Raw genomic sequence first — 13946 nt, 5'->3', positions numbered from 1 at the left:
GTGTATCTGCAGAATCCTCTAAAATATGACACAGCCTTACTTCAAGCCACACACTAAACAAAAGAGGCTCCCCTAGTCTCTTTCCCATCTATTAAGTCTTAAAAAGTAGTAACTTACCTGATAAGATTTTACAACAAAAACCATAACAATTTATTAATGAAATGTGATGTTATAGTACTAAGATACCTCAATAAAAAATAGGCCAATTGAAGTGGCTCACACCTGTAATCCCAGCACTTTGGGAGGCTGAGACAGGTGGATCTCCTGAGGTCAGGAGATCAAGACCAGCCTGGCCAACATGGCAAAACCCTGTCTCTACTAGATATACAAAAAATTAGCTGGGCATGGTGATGCGTGCCTGTAGTCCCAGCTACTCAGGAGGCTGAGGCAGGAGAATCGCTTGAACCTAGGAGGTGGAGGTTGCAGTGAGCTGAGATCGCTCCACTACGCTCCAGCCTGGGCGATAGAGTGAGACTTTGTCTGGAAAGAAACAAACTAACGACAACAACAACAACAACAAAAAACGAGACACACACCAAAAAACACCTCATTACCAATTAAATCCCTTTTTATCACAGAGAAACTAAAATCCTAAAAAAGGCAGGGGGGTCCCATTTAGTTACCCATTTCTCTTCTCAAGGAGGTCTCAGTTTTAACAAGATTCTTTGGAAACTGAATAGTCCTCAGTTTTCATATCATCTGCACTGGACAGGTGACAGCACCTGAGATTGGTTTCTAGAATTATACCCTTTGCCTGGCCCCTCTTTTCCTGATGTCACCACCTGCTTCATCAGTTACTGCCACATGTCCAAACATTTCATGGCCATATGCTACGGTAAAGCTTGGCCAACAACAAAAGCTTTCATCTGAGTTTTTCTGTTGGAAGCTAAGCCTGCCTACCCTCCTGTAACCCCACTGAAGCCAATCCTGAAGATGGCAAAGCAGTAGCCCCCTTGCCTGAGTTGTGCTGCCTTCTCTCTTGGGGAAATGACATAGCTTCCTTTTTAGTGTTGCTTGTTTGTTTTTTAAATTTTTATTATAAATAGGCCAGGCACGGTGGCTCACGCCTATAATCCCAGCACTTTGGGAGGCTGAGGTGGGCGGATCACAAGGTCAGGATTCGAGACCAGCCTGACCAACAAGGTGAAACCCATCTCTACTAAAAAAAATACAAAAATTAGCCAGGCCTGGTGGCGCACACCTGTAATCCCAGCTACTTAGGAGGCTGAGGCAGAAGAATCACTTGAGCCTGGGCGGTGGAGGCTGCAGTGAGCCAAGATCATGCCACTGCATTCCAGCCTGGGCTACAGAGCAAGACTCTGTCTCAAAAAAAAAAAAAAGAAAAAAAATATATATATATATGTATTATAAATAATAGTAGCGGGCTAGGTGCGGTGGCTCACACCTGTAATCCCAGCACTTTGGGAGGCCAAGGTGGGTGGATCACCTGAGGTCAGGAGTTCTAAACCAGCCTGACCAACATGGGGAAACCTGCCTCTACTAAAAATACAAAAAAAATTAGCCAGGCATGGTGGCACATGCCTGTAATCCCAGCTACTCAGGAGGCCAAGGCATGAGAATCACTTGAACCCAGGAGGTGGAGGTTGCGGTGAGCCCAGATCACACCACTGCACTCCAGCCTGGGCAACAAGAGCGAAACTCCATCTCAATAAATAAATAAATAAATAAATAATAGTAGAAACAGGGTCTTATTATGTTGCCCAGGCTGGTCATGAGCTACTGTACCTGAAGCCAGTCCTGAACATGGTAACATGGACTAGCTTGGAACATTCCAGCTTCCTCTTTTTTTTTTTTTTTTTTTTAATAATTTTTAAAAAGATGGAGTTTCACCACGTTGCCCAGGCTGGTCTCATACTCCTCAAGCAGTCCTCCTGGCTCAGCCTCCCAAAGTGCCAGGATTATAGGCCCTAGCCACCATGCTCAGCCCCAGTTTCCTTTTTAATCAACACTGATTCCTTTCCTTGTCATTCTTCCCGTCTTTCTCTTGGCCTAGTCTTTCACCTCCATTCCCTGCATGACTTACTGTATTGCCTATGACAGAATAGGAACCTTTCCTTTCCCCTGTCCTCCTAAAGAACTATTTTTTTCTTTTTTTTTTTAAGATAGAGTCTTGCTCTGTCGCCCAGGCTGAAGTGCAGTGGCACAATCTCGGCTCACCGCAACCTCCGCCTCCCTGGTTCAAGTGATTTTCCTGCCTCACCCTCCCGAGTAGCTGGGATTACAGGCATCTGCCATCATGCCCTGCTAATTTCTGTATTTTCAGTAGAGATGGGGTTTCACCATGTTGGCCAGGCTGGTCTCGAACTCCTCACATCAGGTGATCCACCCGCCTTGGCCTCCCAAAGTGCTGAGATTACAGGCATGAGCCACTGCACCTGGCCAATTTTTTGTATTTTAGTAGAGATGGGGTTTCACCGTGTCACCCAGGCTGGTCTCAAACTCTTGAACTCAGGCTATCCGCCCGCCTTGGCCTCCCCAAGTGCTGGGATTACAAGCATGAGCTACTGTACCCGGCCATAAAGGACTAATCTTTACATATGCTCCAGTCAGTTAAAGAAGAAGCCGAAATTCTCAGGAGAATTATTGTAAATTTCTTTTACAAAGAGAAGCAGTGACCCAAGGCCTCTAGTTCATTAAATTGAGTTGGAAATTTCCTCTCCATTTTTTTATTTTGGGAGAGATAATATTAGTCTGAATTTTTAAAAATTATTTCTTGGCCAGGCAGGTGGCTCATGCCTGTAATCCCAGCACTTTGGGAGGCTGAGGCGGGTGGATCACGAGGTCAGGAGATCGAGACCATCCTGGCTGACACAGTGAAACCCCGTCTCTACTAAAAATACAAGAAATGAGCCGGGCATGGTGGCAGGCGCCTGTAGTCCCAGCTACTCAGGAGACTGAGGCAGGAGAATTGCTTGAACCCGGGAGGTTGAGGTTACAGTGAGCCGAGATCACACCACTGCACTCCAGCCTGAGCGACACAGCAAGTCTCCATCTCAAAAAAAAAAAAAAATCATTTCTTAATTATCTATATTAATGGAGAACATAATTCAGTATGACCTAGAGTAGAGTACGAGATTCTTTTTTTTTTTGACAGAGTCTCACCCTGTCACTGTGGCTGGAATGCAGTGGTGTGATCTTGGCTCACTGCAACCTCCATCCTGGTCTAAGCCATGCCTCAGCCTCCCAAGTAGCTGGGATTACAAGTGCGCACAACCACTCTCAGCTGATTTTTATATTTTTAATAGAGGTGGGATTTCACCATGTTGGCCAGGCTAGTCTTGAACTCATGGCCTCAAGTGACCACCTGCCTTGGCCTCCCAAAGTGCTGGGATTACAGGCGTGAACCACCATGCCCAGCATCTTTTTTTTGTTTTTGAGTCAGGTTCTTGCTCTGTTGCACAGGCTGGAGTGCAATGAGACAATCATGGCTCACTTGCAGCCTCAATCTTCTGTGCTCAAATGATCCTCCCACTTCAGCCTCCTAAGAAGCTGGAATGACAGGAATGCATCACCATGCCCAGCTAATTTTATTTATTTGTAGAAATGGATCTCACTGTGTTGTCCAGGCTGGTCTCAAACTGCTGGGCTCCAGTGATCCTCCCAACCTCGGCCTCCCAAAGTTCTGGGATTACAGGCATAAGCCACTGCACCTGACCTCACATGTAACTTTTTTATTTTTTACTTTTTTTGAAACAGAGTCTTGCTCTGTTGCCCAGGCTGGAGTGCAGTGGCACAGTCTCAGCTCACTGCAACCTCCGCATCCCGGGTTCAAGCGATTCTCCTGCCTCAGCCTCCTGAGTAGCTGGGACTACAGGCATGTGCCACCACGCCTGGCTAATTTTTGTATTTTTAGTAGAGACGGGGTTTCTCCATGTTGGCCAGGCTGGTCTCGAACTCCTGACCTCAGGTGATCCACCCGCCTCAGCCTCCCAAAGTATTGGGATTACAGTCATGAGCCACCGCATCTGGCCACGTATAACTTTTGACTCCCCAAAAACTATACTAATAGTCTACTGTTGACCAGAAGCCCTCACAATAACGTAGAGTTGTGTTTTTTTTTTTTTTTTTTTGAGACCGAGTCTCGCTCTGTCGCCCAGGCTGGAGTACAGTGGCTGGATCTCAGCTCACTGCAAGCTCCGCCTCCCGGGTTCACGCCATTCTTCCGCCTCAGCCTCCCACGTAGCTGGGACTACAGGCGCCCGCCACCTCGCCCGGCTAGTTTTTTGTATTTTTTAGTAGAGATGGGGTTTCACCGTGTTAGCCAGAGTGGTCTCGATCTCCTGACCCCGTGATCCGCCCGTCTCGGCCTCCCAAAGTGCTGGGATTACAGGCTTGAGCCACCGCGCCCGGCCGTAGAGTTGTTTTAACACACATTTTGTATATGTATTATCTACTGTATTCCTACAATAAAGGATGCTAGAGAAAAGAAAATATTAAGAAAATCATAAGGAAGAGACAATATATTTACTATTCATTAAAGCAGAAATGGAGTATCATACAAGTCATCATCCTCCTCCTCATCTTTGCTTTGAGGAGGAGGAGGAGGAAGGCTTGGTCTTGCTGTCTTAGTGAAGGCAGAGGCAGAAGAGGTGGAGAAGTTGGAAGGGGGACCAGAGAAACAGGCACACTTGGTATAACTTTTTTTTTTTTGAGAAGGAGTTTCACTCTTGTTACCCAGGCTGAAGTGCAATGGCTCGATCTTGGCTCACTGCAGCCTCCGCCTCACAGGTTCAAGCAGTTCTCCTGCCTCAGCCTCCCGAGTAGCTGGGATTACAGGCATGTGCCACCACACCTGGCTAATTTTGTATTTTTTGTAGAGACGGGGTTTCTCCATGTTGGTCAGGCTGGTCTCGAACTCCCAACCTCAAGTGATCCGCCTGCCTCGGCCTCCCAAAGTGCTGGGATTACAGGCATGAGCCACCGTGCCCAGCTGGTCGGTATAACTTATTTTTTAAAATCTGCATTTAAGTGGACCTTTGCAGCTCAAGCCTGTGTTTAAGGGTGAACTTTTTTCTACAAATGGTTGACCTTTCTACATTTAAAAAAATTTTTGGCTTCTGTTATAAAATTGGCCTTTCTTCTCCAAGTGCATTCCAACTAACAGAAAGGGATGATCTAAAAGTGCTTTAGTGACAAGGGACTTCAGCCTGAACTTTAAAAACAAAAGACAGTCCTGTATCACCAATTTGTAAAGTGATTAAACATTTTTTGTTTGTAAACAAAAGTGGGGGGTTGTTCTTGAGGATGATTAATAACTGATTGTAAATAAAAATAATATGCTTATCTTTATCTCCCCATAATAACTCACATGTCACTGGTAATGAAATGGGTGAGAACATTTGTCTCCATTTCTGAAACCTGTAATAGTATGCAATTGTTTTTACATGTCACTTGTCCAAATCAGTGATTCTCAAACTTTTTTATTTCAGTTTTCTAAAAGTTCCCCTAATATCCTTCCCCAATTCTGATTTCCCTGCCTATAAGATTCCCTTTTGTTTTGTTTTGTTTTGTTTTTTGAGATGGAGTTTCACTCTTGTTGCCCAGGCTGGAGTGCAATGGCATGATCTCAGCTCACTGCAACCTCCGCCTCCTGGGCTCAAGAAATTCTCCTGCCTCAGCCTCCCAAGTAGCTAGGATTACAGGCATACGCCACCACGCCCGGCTAATTTTGTATTTTTAGTAGAGATGAGGTTTCACCATGTTAGCCAGGCTGGTCTTGAATTCCTGACCTCAGGTAATCTGCCTGCCTCAGCCTCCCAAAGTGCTGGGATTACAGGCGTGAGCCAACCGTGCCAGTGAAGATTCCCTATTATTAAGAAACAAAAAGTAACCGTAGTTTCATTTGTCTGTCTGTCTTAGAAATAATCAGAGTTTCTTGGCCGGGCGCGGTGGCTCAAGCCTGTAATCCCAGCACTTTGGGAGGCCGAGACGGGCGGATCACGAGGTCAGGAGATCGAGACCATCCTGGCTAACACGGTGAAACGCCGTCTCTACTAAAAATACAAAAAACTAGCCGGGCGAGGTGGCGGGCACCTGTAGTCCCAGCTATGTGGGAGGCTGAGGCAGGAGAATGGCGTGAACCTGGGAGGCGGAGCTTGCAGTGAGCAGAGATCCGGCCACTGCACTCTAGCCTGGGTGACAAAGCGAGACTCCGTCTCAAAAAAAAAAATAATAATAATAATAATCAGAGTTTCCAAGTGAACTGTAGTTTGTCTAAGTATGAGACTGAGAAGACTGGAAGGAAATAGGAGGCAAAATTGAGGACTCCTACATAAGAGAAGCTCGGGGACATAGTAGTGAGACTTGCTGTGGTTACCAGAAGCTGGTATATCCTTTTACCAGATCTTAGTACTCTACCTAACATCAGGTCTGATTTGGAAAGGATTAATGTTCTCATCAGGTAACCTCTCTTCCTTCCTGGGCACCAGGTCTCACCAGCCCAGCCCACCCCTAGTACTGGGGGGCGACGGAGGCGCACAGTAGATGAAGATCCAGATGAGCGACGGCAGCGCTTTCTGGAGCGCAACCGGGCTGCGGCCTCCCGCTGCCGCCAAAAGCGAAAGCTGTGGGTGTCCTCCCTAGAGAAGAAGGCCGAAGAACTCACTTCTCAGAACATTCAGCTGAGTGTGAGTGGATGCTTACTGGAATTGTTGAAAATCCAGAAAGTGGAATGGAATCAGAAAAAGTGGTACAATTTGGTAAAAGATGGTAATTCTCTAATTAGGACAGATCTAGAAGTTGTTCCAGGAAAAATCTCTTAACAGTAAGAGTTGAAATCTCTTTCATAGGGATTGGTGAAGACACTCATCATCTACCCCCAAATCTGCTGCTAGAGTCATCCATAAACGCGTTTGGATGAAGGAATTAGATTAAGCACCCCAGGGTGCTCTTTTAAATCATCTGTAGAATCTGACTGGGGTCATGAAAACCCAAAGGGAAATGTGTTTGCCCTAGATGATGCAGCTTAATAAAAGAGAAAAAAAGTGCTACAAGGACAAATAGAATAACTATAATCTATAATCCATACATTCTCTTGAATGTTATTTTTCCTTCTGATTAAAATATTTAATTTAAAAAGCAATATATAAATACATTTGTATTATAAAATATACACACAAATGTATAGAATAGAAGCAAAGTGCCTCTTTAATCTGCCTTTTCTAGTCCCATTCTCTTTCCTGTAGATACATTTAATATGTACCTTCCAGATAGATTCATATTCCTAAATATTTTTTATTTATAGTTTTTATGTAGGACTGGAAGGGTTGTGTGCTTGTTTTTAAGATAAACAGGTTAACAGTATTTCCCGGAGATCTAGCCATGGGTGTGGGAGATCTACCTCATTCTTTTTAATAGCTGTATAGTAGTATATTCTGTAGTGTAGTTGTAAGGTATGGATATTGATACTGCTCTAATTTTTTGCTAGAACAACGTTGCAGTGAACATTGCATGCACCTGAGTAAACAGTTCTGTTATGTAGATTCCTAGAAGTGGGCCTTCTTAGTCAAAGAGCATGTGTATTATTAATTTCAGTATAATCATATTTATCTTAAATAGGAGTAATTTTTCCATTATAAATCCTGACTTTTCACTGTCAGCAACTCCTGTCATTGAATTTATGACTATACTGGCCCTGGGCCCTGTGAAAACTTGCTGGATGAGGAGTCTTGTCCCAATTCAGGGGAGAAAATTGAGGCAATATTCTCTCCTTCCTTTGGGAACAACCACTGAGGGTGCAAGAATAGAGGATGAATTTTCTTGATACTCTTTTCTTCCCTCCCTCCTCAGAATGAAGTCACATTACTACGCAATGAGGTGGCCCAGTTGAAACAGCTACTATTAGCTCATAAAGACTGCCCAGTCACTGCACTACAGAAAAAGACTCAAGGCTATTTAGGTGAGTGGCATACAACCTAAGTTCAGTCAGTCAGTAAACTGCATGTCCTGAGTGTCTCAACTGTTTATAATTTTGTAACTCCATTCTGAATGTTCTGGGGACCCCACACTGTTGAGTGAGTAGCCCTTGTGGAGCAACCAGACCTAGAAAAAAATTGTTTTTGACAACAATATAGAGTTATCCTAATTATCTGTTATAGTTGGGGGTTAAAGGATAGCAGTATTTACTGGGTGCATATTTTGTGTTAGGCATGCTACAGTGTTCCCAAATCTCTCATGAATTGGATATTACCTACATTTATATGTGAGAAAACTGCACTCAGATTAGGTCATTTAGCTGAAGTTACCAAGCTGGGAAAGTGGTGAAGCCAAGATTTACATCTATGTTTTTTTGCTTTGTTTTGTTTCGTTTTGTTTTGTTCGAGGCGGAGTCTTGCTCTGTCCCCCAGGCTGGAGTGCAGTGGCGCGATCTCGGCTCACTGCAAGCTCCGCCTCTCAGGTTCACGCCATTCTCCTGCCTCAGTCTCCCGAGTAGCTGGGACTACAGGCGCCCGCCACCACGCCCAGCTAATTTTTTGTATTAGTAGAGACAGGGTTTCACCATGTTAGCCAGGATGGTCTCGATCTCCTGACCTCATGATCCGCCCACCTCAGCCTCTCAAAGTGCTGGGATTACAGGCGTGAGCCACCTCGCCCGGCACATCTATTTTGTTTTGTTTTTTTTTTCCGAGACGGAGCCTTGTTGTGTCGCCCACACTGGAGTGCAATGTTATGATCTCGGCTCACTGCCACCTCTGCCTCCCAGGTTCAAGCAATTCTGGAGTAGCTGGGACTACAAGCTCCAGCCACCATGCCTGGCTAATTTTTGTATTTTGAGTGGAGACAGGGTTTCACCATATTGGTCAGGCTGGTCTCGAACTCGACCTCAGGTGATCCACCTGCCTCAGCCTCCCAAAGTGCTGGGATTACAGGTGTGAGCCACTGTGCCTGGCACATCTAGGTATTTCTTACTCCAAAGATACTGTCTTAGCCTAGAAAAGACATAAACCACAGATGATACATTGGGATATAGGGTATATTTTATCTAATGATAGGCTGATGTTGGTTTCAGTTTGTAATGTATGAGCACACATAAAATACTGCTAGAAGGCAATGGCCACAGAGTTGTGCTCAGGACGTAAAATTCTGAAGTTAAAATTACTGTGAATAATTTGCTTATGGGCAATAAAAGCTAATAAATGCTAGTTTTCTTTTTGCAAATTAAATTCACAGAACTATTGCTATCAAATTTTGATATATTGAATTATTTTTTCCGCTGTCTTTATTATTTCAGAGATGTGTTCCCATAGAAAAGGAGTAACCCTATCACCAATTTTAAACATCTCTATTTAAATTTTAATTTTAATATGTACTTCAGGGTGCATTCATTCATTAAGCAGATATTGATGGAATGTCTATTCTGTGCCAGGCACTGTTTTTCATGCTGGGGATATAATAAGGAACCAAATAAATTAGATTAAATCCCTGCCCTTGAGGAGCTTGTATTTTAGTGGGTGAGACAGACAATAAACAATATAAATAGGTAAAATATATGACATGTTAGGTAACAGTAAATGTTAGAAGAAAAATAAAACAGGGAAGGGTAATATGACAGAAATTTTAGATTAGGTGGCTTTTGTATAAAGACCTGAAGGAAGTGAAGGAGCTATATGCATTTATATGGAAGAAAAGTACTATAGGGAGGAGGTTCAGCAACTGCAAAGATGCAAAGTCGCAAGGTACCTGGTACATCTAGGAACATCAAGGAGGCTCAGCTGGAGTTGGGTGTGGAGAGTAGGTGGAGACCAAGTAGGAGAGGTAATAGCAGTATTTCATGTAGGGTCTCATCAGTCATGGTAAGGATTTCAGCTTTTACTCTACACTGGGGGCCATTAGAGGGTTTTCAGCAGAAAAGTGATATAATTGATCTGACTAGGCTGGGCGCCATGGCTCACACCTTTAATCCCAGCACTTTGGGAGGCCGAGGCAGGCGGATCGCCTAAGGTCAGGACTTTGAGACCAGCCTGGCTAACATGGTGAAACCGTTTCTACTAAAAATACAAAAAATTAGCCGGGCGTGGTGGCACATGCCTGTAATCCCAACTACTTGGGAGGCTGAAGCAAGAGAATCACTTGATCCTGTGAAGTGGAGGTTGCAGTGAGCTGAGATCGCGCCATTGCACTCCAGCCTGGGCAACAAGAGCGAAATTCTGTCTCAAAAAAACAAACAAATAAAAAAAACTGATCTGACTTACATTTGTACAGGATTCCTCTGTTAGAGACATCAGGGGTACAAGGGCAGAAGCAGACAGTCCACTTAGGAGGCTATTACAGTAATACAAGCAAGGGATGATGGTAGTGAAAGCGATGAGAACAGGTTGAATCCAGGATATATTTTGAAGTGAGTGATGAGAGCAGATGGGGTGGTATATACGACAAAAAGAATAAAAAATTGCACCAAAGTTTTTGGCTTAAGCAACTGCAAGAATGAAGTTGTAATTAATTGAGATAGGGTAAAGTGTAGGGGAAATGGTTTGGGAGGTCTGTCAGGAACTCAGTTTTGGACAAACTGAGTTTAAGGAGCCTATTAGGCTTATAGGTGGAGATGTCAAGCAGTCGGTTGGTTATATGGATTTGTAATTCAGAGGAAAGGCTGAAGATAAAACTTTGGGAGTCGGCAGCATATAGCTAGTTTTGGTTTTATTTGGTTTGGGATTTTTTGGAGGCAAGGTCCACCTCTGTCTCCTAGGCTCTCAACTGATCCTGCCCCCTCAGCCTAAGTAACTGGGACCACAGGAGTGCACCACCATGCCCAGTTAATTTTTTTGTTATTTTAGAGATGAGGTTTTGCCATGTTGGCCAGGCTGGTCTCAAACTCCAGGACTCAAGGGATCTGCCCGCCTTGGCCTCCCAAAGTGCTGAGATTACGTGTGTGAGCCACCACACCTGGCTATAGTTTTTTTTTTTTTTTTTTTTTTTTTTTTTGAGACGGAGTCTGGCTCTGCCGCCCAGGCTGGAGTGCAGTGGCCAGATCTCAGCTCACTGCAAGCTCCGCCTCCTGGGTTCACGCCATTCTCCTGCCTCAGCCTTCCGAGTAGCTGGGACTACAGGCACCTGCCACCTCGCCCGGCTAGTTTTTTGTATTTTTTTTAGTAGAGACGAGGTTTCACCGGGTTAGCCAGGATGGTCTCGATCTCCTGACCTTGTGATCCGCCCGTCTCGGCCTCCCAAAGTGCTGGGATTACAGGCTTGAGCCACCGCGCCCGGCCACCTGGCTATAGTTTTTAAAGCATTGAAACTAGATGAAGTTCCCAAGGGAGACAGCGAAGATAGAAAAAGAGAAGTCCCAGGAATGAACAGTGGGGTACTCCAACATTTACAGGTCATAGAAATGAGAAAGAAGCCACAAGAGACTGAGAAGAAACAACCAGGAAGTGAGGAGGAAAACCAGCTACAGAGCTGAATGTGGTATTCTGTAAATCAAAATAAAAAAGTGTTTCAAGAAGTTCAGTGATTTTAAATCCTGTTGCTGGGCACAGTGGCTCACGCCTGTAATCCCAACACTTTGGGAGGCCGAGGCAGGCAGATCACAAGGTCAGGAGATCGAGACCATCCTGGCTAACATGGTGAAACCCTGTATCTATTAAAATTTAAAAAATCAGCCGGGCGTGATGGTGTGCATCTGTAGTCCCACCTACTTGGGAAGCTGAGGCAGGAGAATAGCTTGAACTCGGGAGGCGGAGGTTGCAGTGAGCCAAGATAGTGCAACTGCACTCCAGCCTGGGTGACAGAGTGAGACTCTGTCTAAAAAAACAAACCAAATCCTGTTGATGGGCTTAAGAGGATAAGGACTGTTTATCAGTATATAATCTATATAGGGTCAGTTTTCTACTTAGTCCTTGCAAGAACTCTGATACGTAGTTAGTCCATTAAACTACTTATTCTTTTTTTTTTCTCCTGCCCCAGCCTCCCGAGTAGCTGGGACTACAGGCGGGCGCCACCAGGCCCAGCTCGTTTTTGTATTTTTAGTAGAGACAGGGTTTTGCCATGTTCCCCAGGCTAGTCTCAAACTCCTGGCTTCATGTGATCTGCCCACCTCCACCTCCCAAAGTGCTGGGATTACAGGTGTGAGCCACCACACCCGGCCTTACTTATTCATTACAGCAAAGATGTGTTTAGTTCCTGCTGTGTGGTATAGACATTATGTAAGTACTTGACACATGATGAATAAGACATTGTCACTACCTCTGAAAGAATCATAGGGTCATATAAACCTGTGGATGAGGTAAGGATGGATATCCCAGTCAAGGAGCCCCTGAACTGGGAGCTTCCTAAGGGCAGTGTTCCCGTTTTCTTCTCTGTGTACCCATGCCTGGCACATGGATGATGCTCAGTAAATGTTTGATGAATATACACTGTGAAAACACAAAGAATAAAGCAGTTAATGTACTGAGGGTAACAAAGATGGCTTCACAGAGGAGGCAATATTTGAGTCTTTTTTTTTTTTTTGGAGACAGAGTTTCGCTGTGTCACCCAGGCTGAAGTGTAGTGGTGTGATCTTGGCTCACTGAAAGCTCCGCCTCCCAGGTTCACGCCATTCTCCTGCCTCGGCCTCCCAAAGTGCTGGGATTACAGGCGTGAGCCACCGCGCCCGGCCATATTTGAATCTTAAAAGAAAACTCAGGCATTCATCAGGTGTCAGAAATTCAACTGACTATGGAAAGTTTGCCTTTTTTCCACATATCTCTGTTTAAGCAGCTGTAGAGGCTATCTGATGTTTAATAAAACTCCTTGACTTGCTGAGTATGATGACTCATACCTGCAATCCCAGCAATTTGGGAGTCTGAAGCAGGAGGATGGCTTGAGGCCAGGAGTAGAAGGCTGCTGTGAGCTGTGATTGTGCCATGGCACCTCCAGCCTGGATGACAGAATGAGACCCTCTAAAAAAATTTTAAAAATATTTGACTGATGAGCAACATGGAGTTACCATGGAGTTACTGAGCTACCTGAGTATGTAGCTCAGGTAGTTGTGTTTGGTAGTCAAATGTTAATGTCACTTTAGGTGGAGTGGCATAGGCCATAATGTTTTATAATCATGAATGCCTAGCTAATTTTTAGTCAGGAGGGTCTTAAGATTTCTTTGGAGTTTTACATGTTGACTGAACCTGAGCCAGGGACTGGCCATTCATAATATCATTTTATTATAGCTCGATATTTATCAGACTTACCTGTGGTGCAACTACATGGTAAAGGAACATTAAAAATAATGGAATAGGCCTGGCATAGTGACTCACGCCTATAATCCCAGCACTTTGGGAGGCCGAGGCAGGCCGATCACTTGAGGTCAGGAGTTTGAGACCAGCCTAGCCAACATGGTGAAACCCTGTCTCTGCTAAAAATACGAAAATTAGCTGGGTGTGGCAGTGTACACCTGTAGTCCCAGCTACTGGGGAGGCGAGGCGCGAGAATCGCTTGAACCTGGATGGCAGAGGTTCAGTGCCATCAGATGGTGAGCTGAGATCGTACCACTGCACTCCAGCCTGGGCAACAGAGCAAGACTCAGTCTCAGGAAAAAAAAATAATTAAAATAATGGAATAATTCAGTTCCTCTGAGAATTAATCAAAGAGGATGGCTAAAAAGAGATCTGTTTTAAATCACCTTTGAAGAAGTGAAGGCCAGGCACAGTGGCTTATGCCTATAATCCCAGCACTTTGAGAGACCAGTGCAGGAGGATCACTTGAGACCCTGTCTCTTAAAAACAAGAAAGAATGGAAGTAATGAATAATAAGAAGAGTTGGGTAATAAACTATGCAAAGACCTAGAAACCAGACAGTGTAATTAACATGTTGGAGATTCATTTTATTGGGATAGATAGGTTAATTTTGGCCTAGTTCTTCCCTTCTTACAACTTCCCATTTCCTAGCCCATTTATGACTTAGAAGCCAGGATTCTGGGAAGTGTTTCCCAAAAAAAGATGGGTTTCATTTCC

At 44.5% G+C, this 13946-nt stretch overlaps 1 protein-coding gene across 9 annotated transcripts in view; it reads left to right on the top strand.

Moving 5' to 3' along the window:
• The window catches only part of LOC103238406 (cyclic AMP-dependent transcription factor ATF-7), a 119255-nt gene that overhangs the window by 99852 nt on the left and 5457 nt on the right, over positions 1-13946 (top strand). For all 9 annotated transcript variants that reach the window (XR_005239975.2, XM_008003468.3, XM_008003467.3 and 6 more), the window contains 2 exons: positions 6450-6647; positions 7810-7918. Coding sequence is in view for 8 of the 9 variants with exons in the window: in XM_008003468.3 (XP_008001659.1) it covers positions 6450-6647; positions 7810-7918 (307 nt within the window). In the remaining variant the exon portion in view is untranslated. The remainder of the gene's footprint in view (positions 1-6449; positions 6648-7809; positions 7919-13946) is intronic.

This window comes from Chlorocebus sabaeus, chromosome 11, assembly GCF_047675955.1.
Source record: "Chlorocebus sabaeus isolate Y175 chromosome 11, mChlSab1.0.hap1, whole genome shotgun sequence".
NCBI lineage: Eukaryota > Metazoa > Chordata > Mammalia > Primates > Cercopithecidae > Chlorocebus > Chlorocebus sabaeus.
This window is presented reverse-complemented; position numbering and strand designations above follow the sequence as displayed.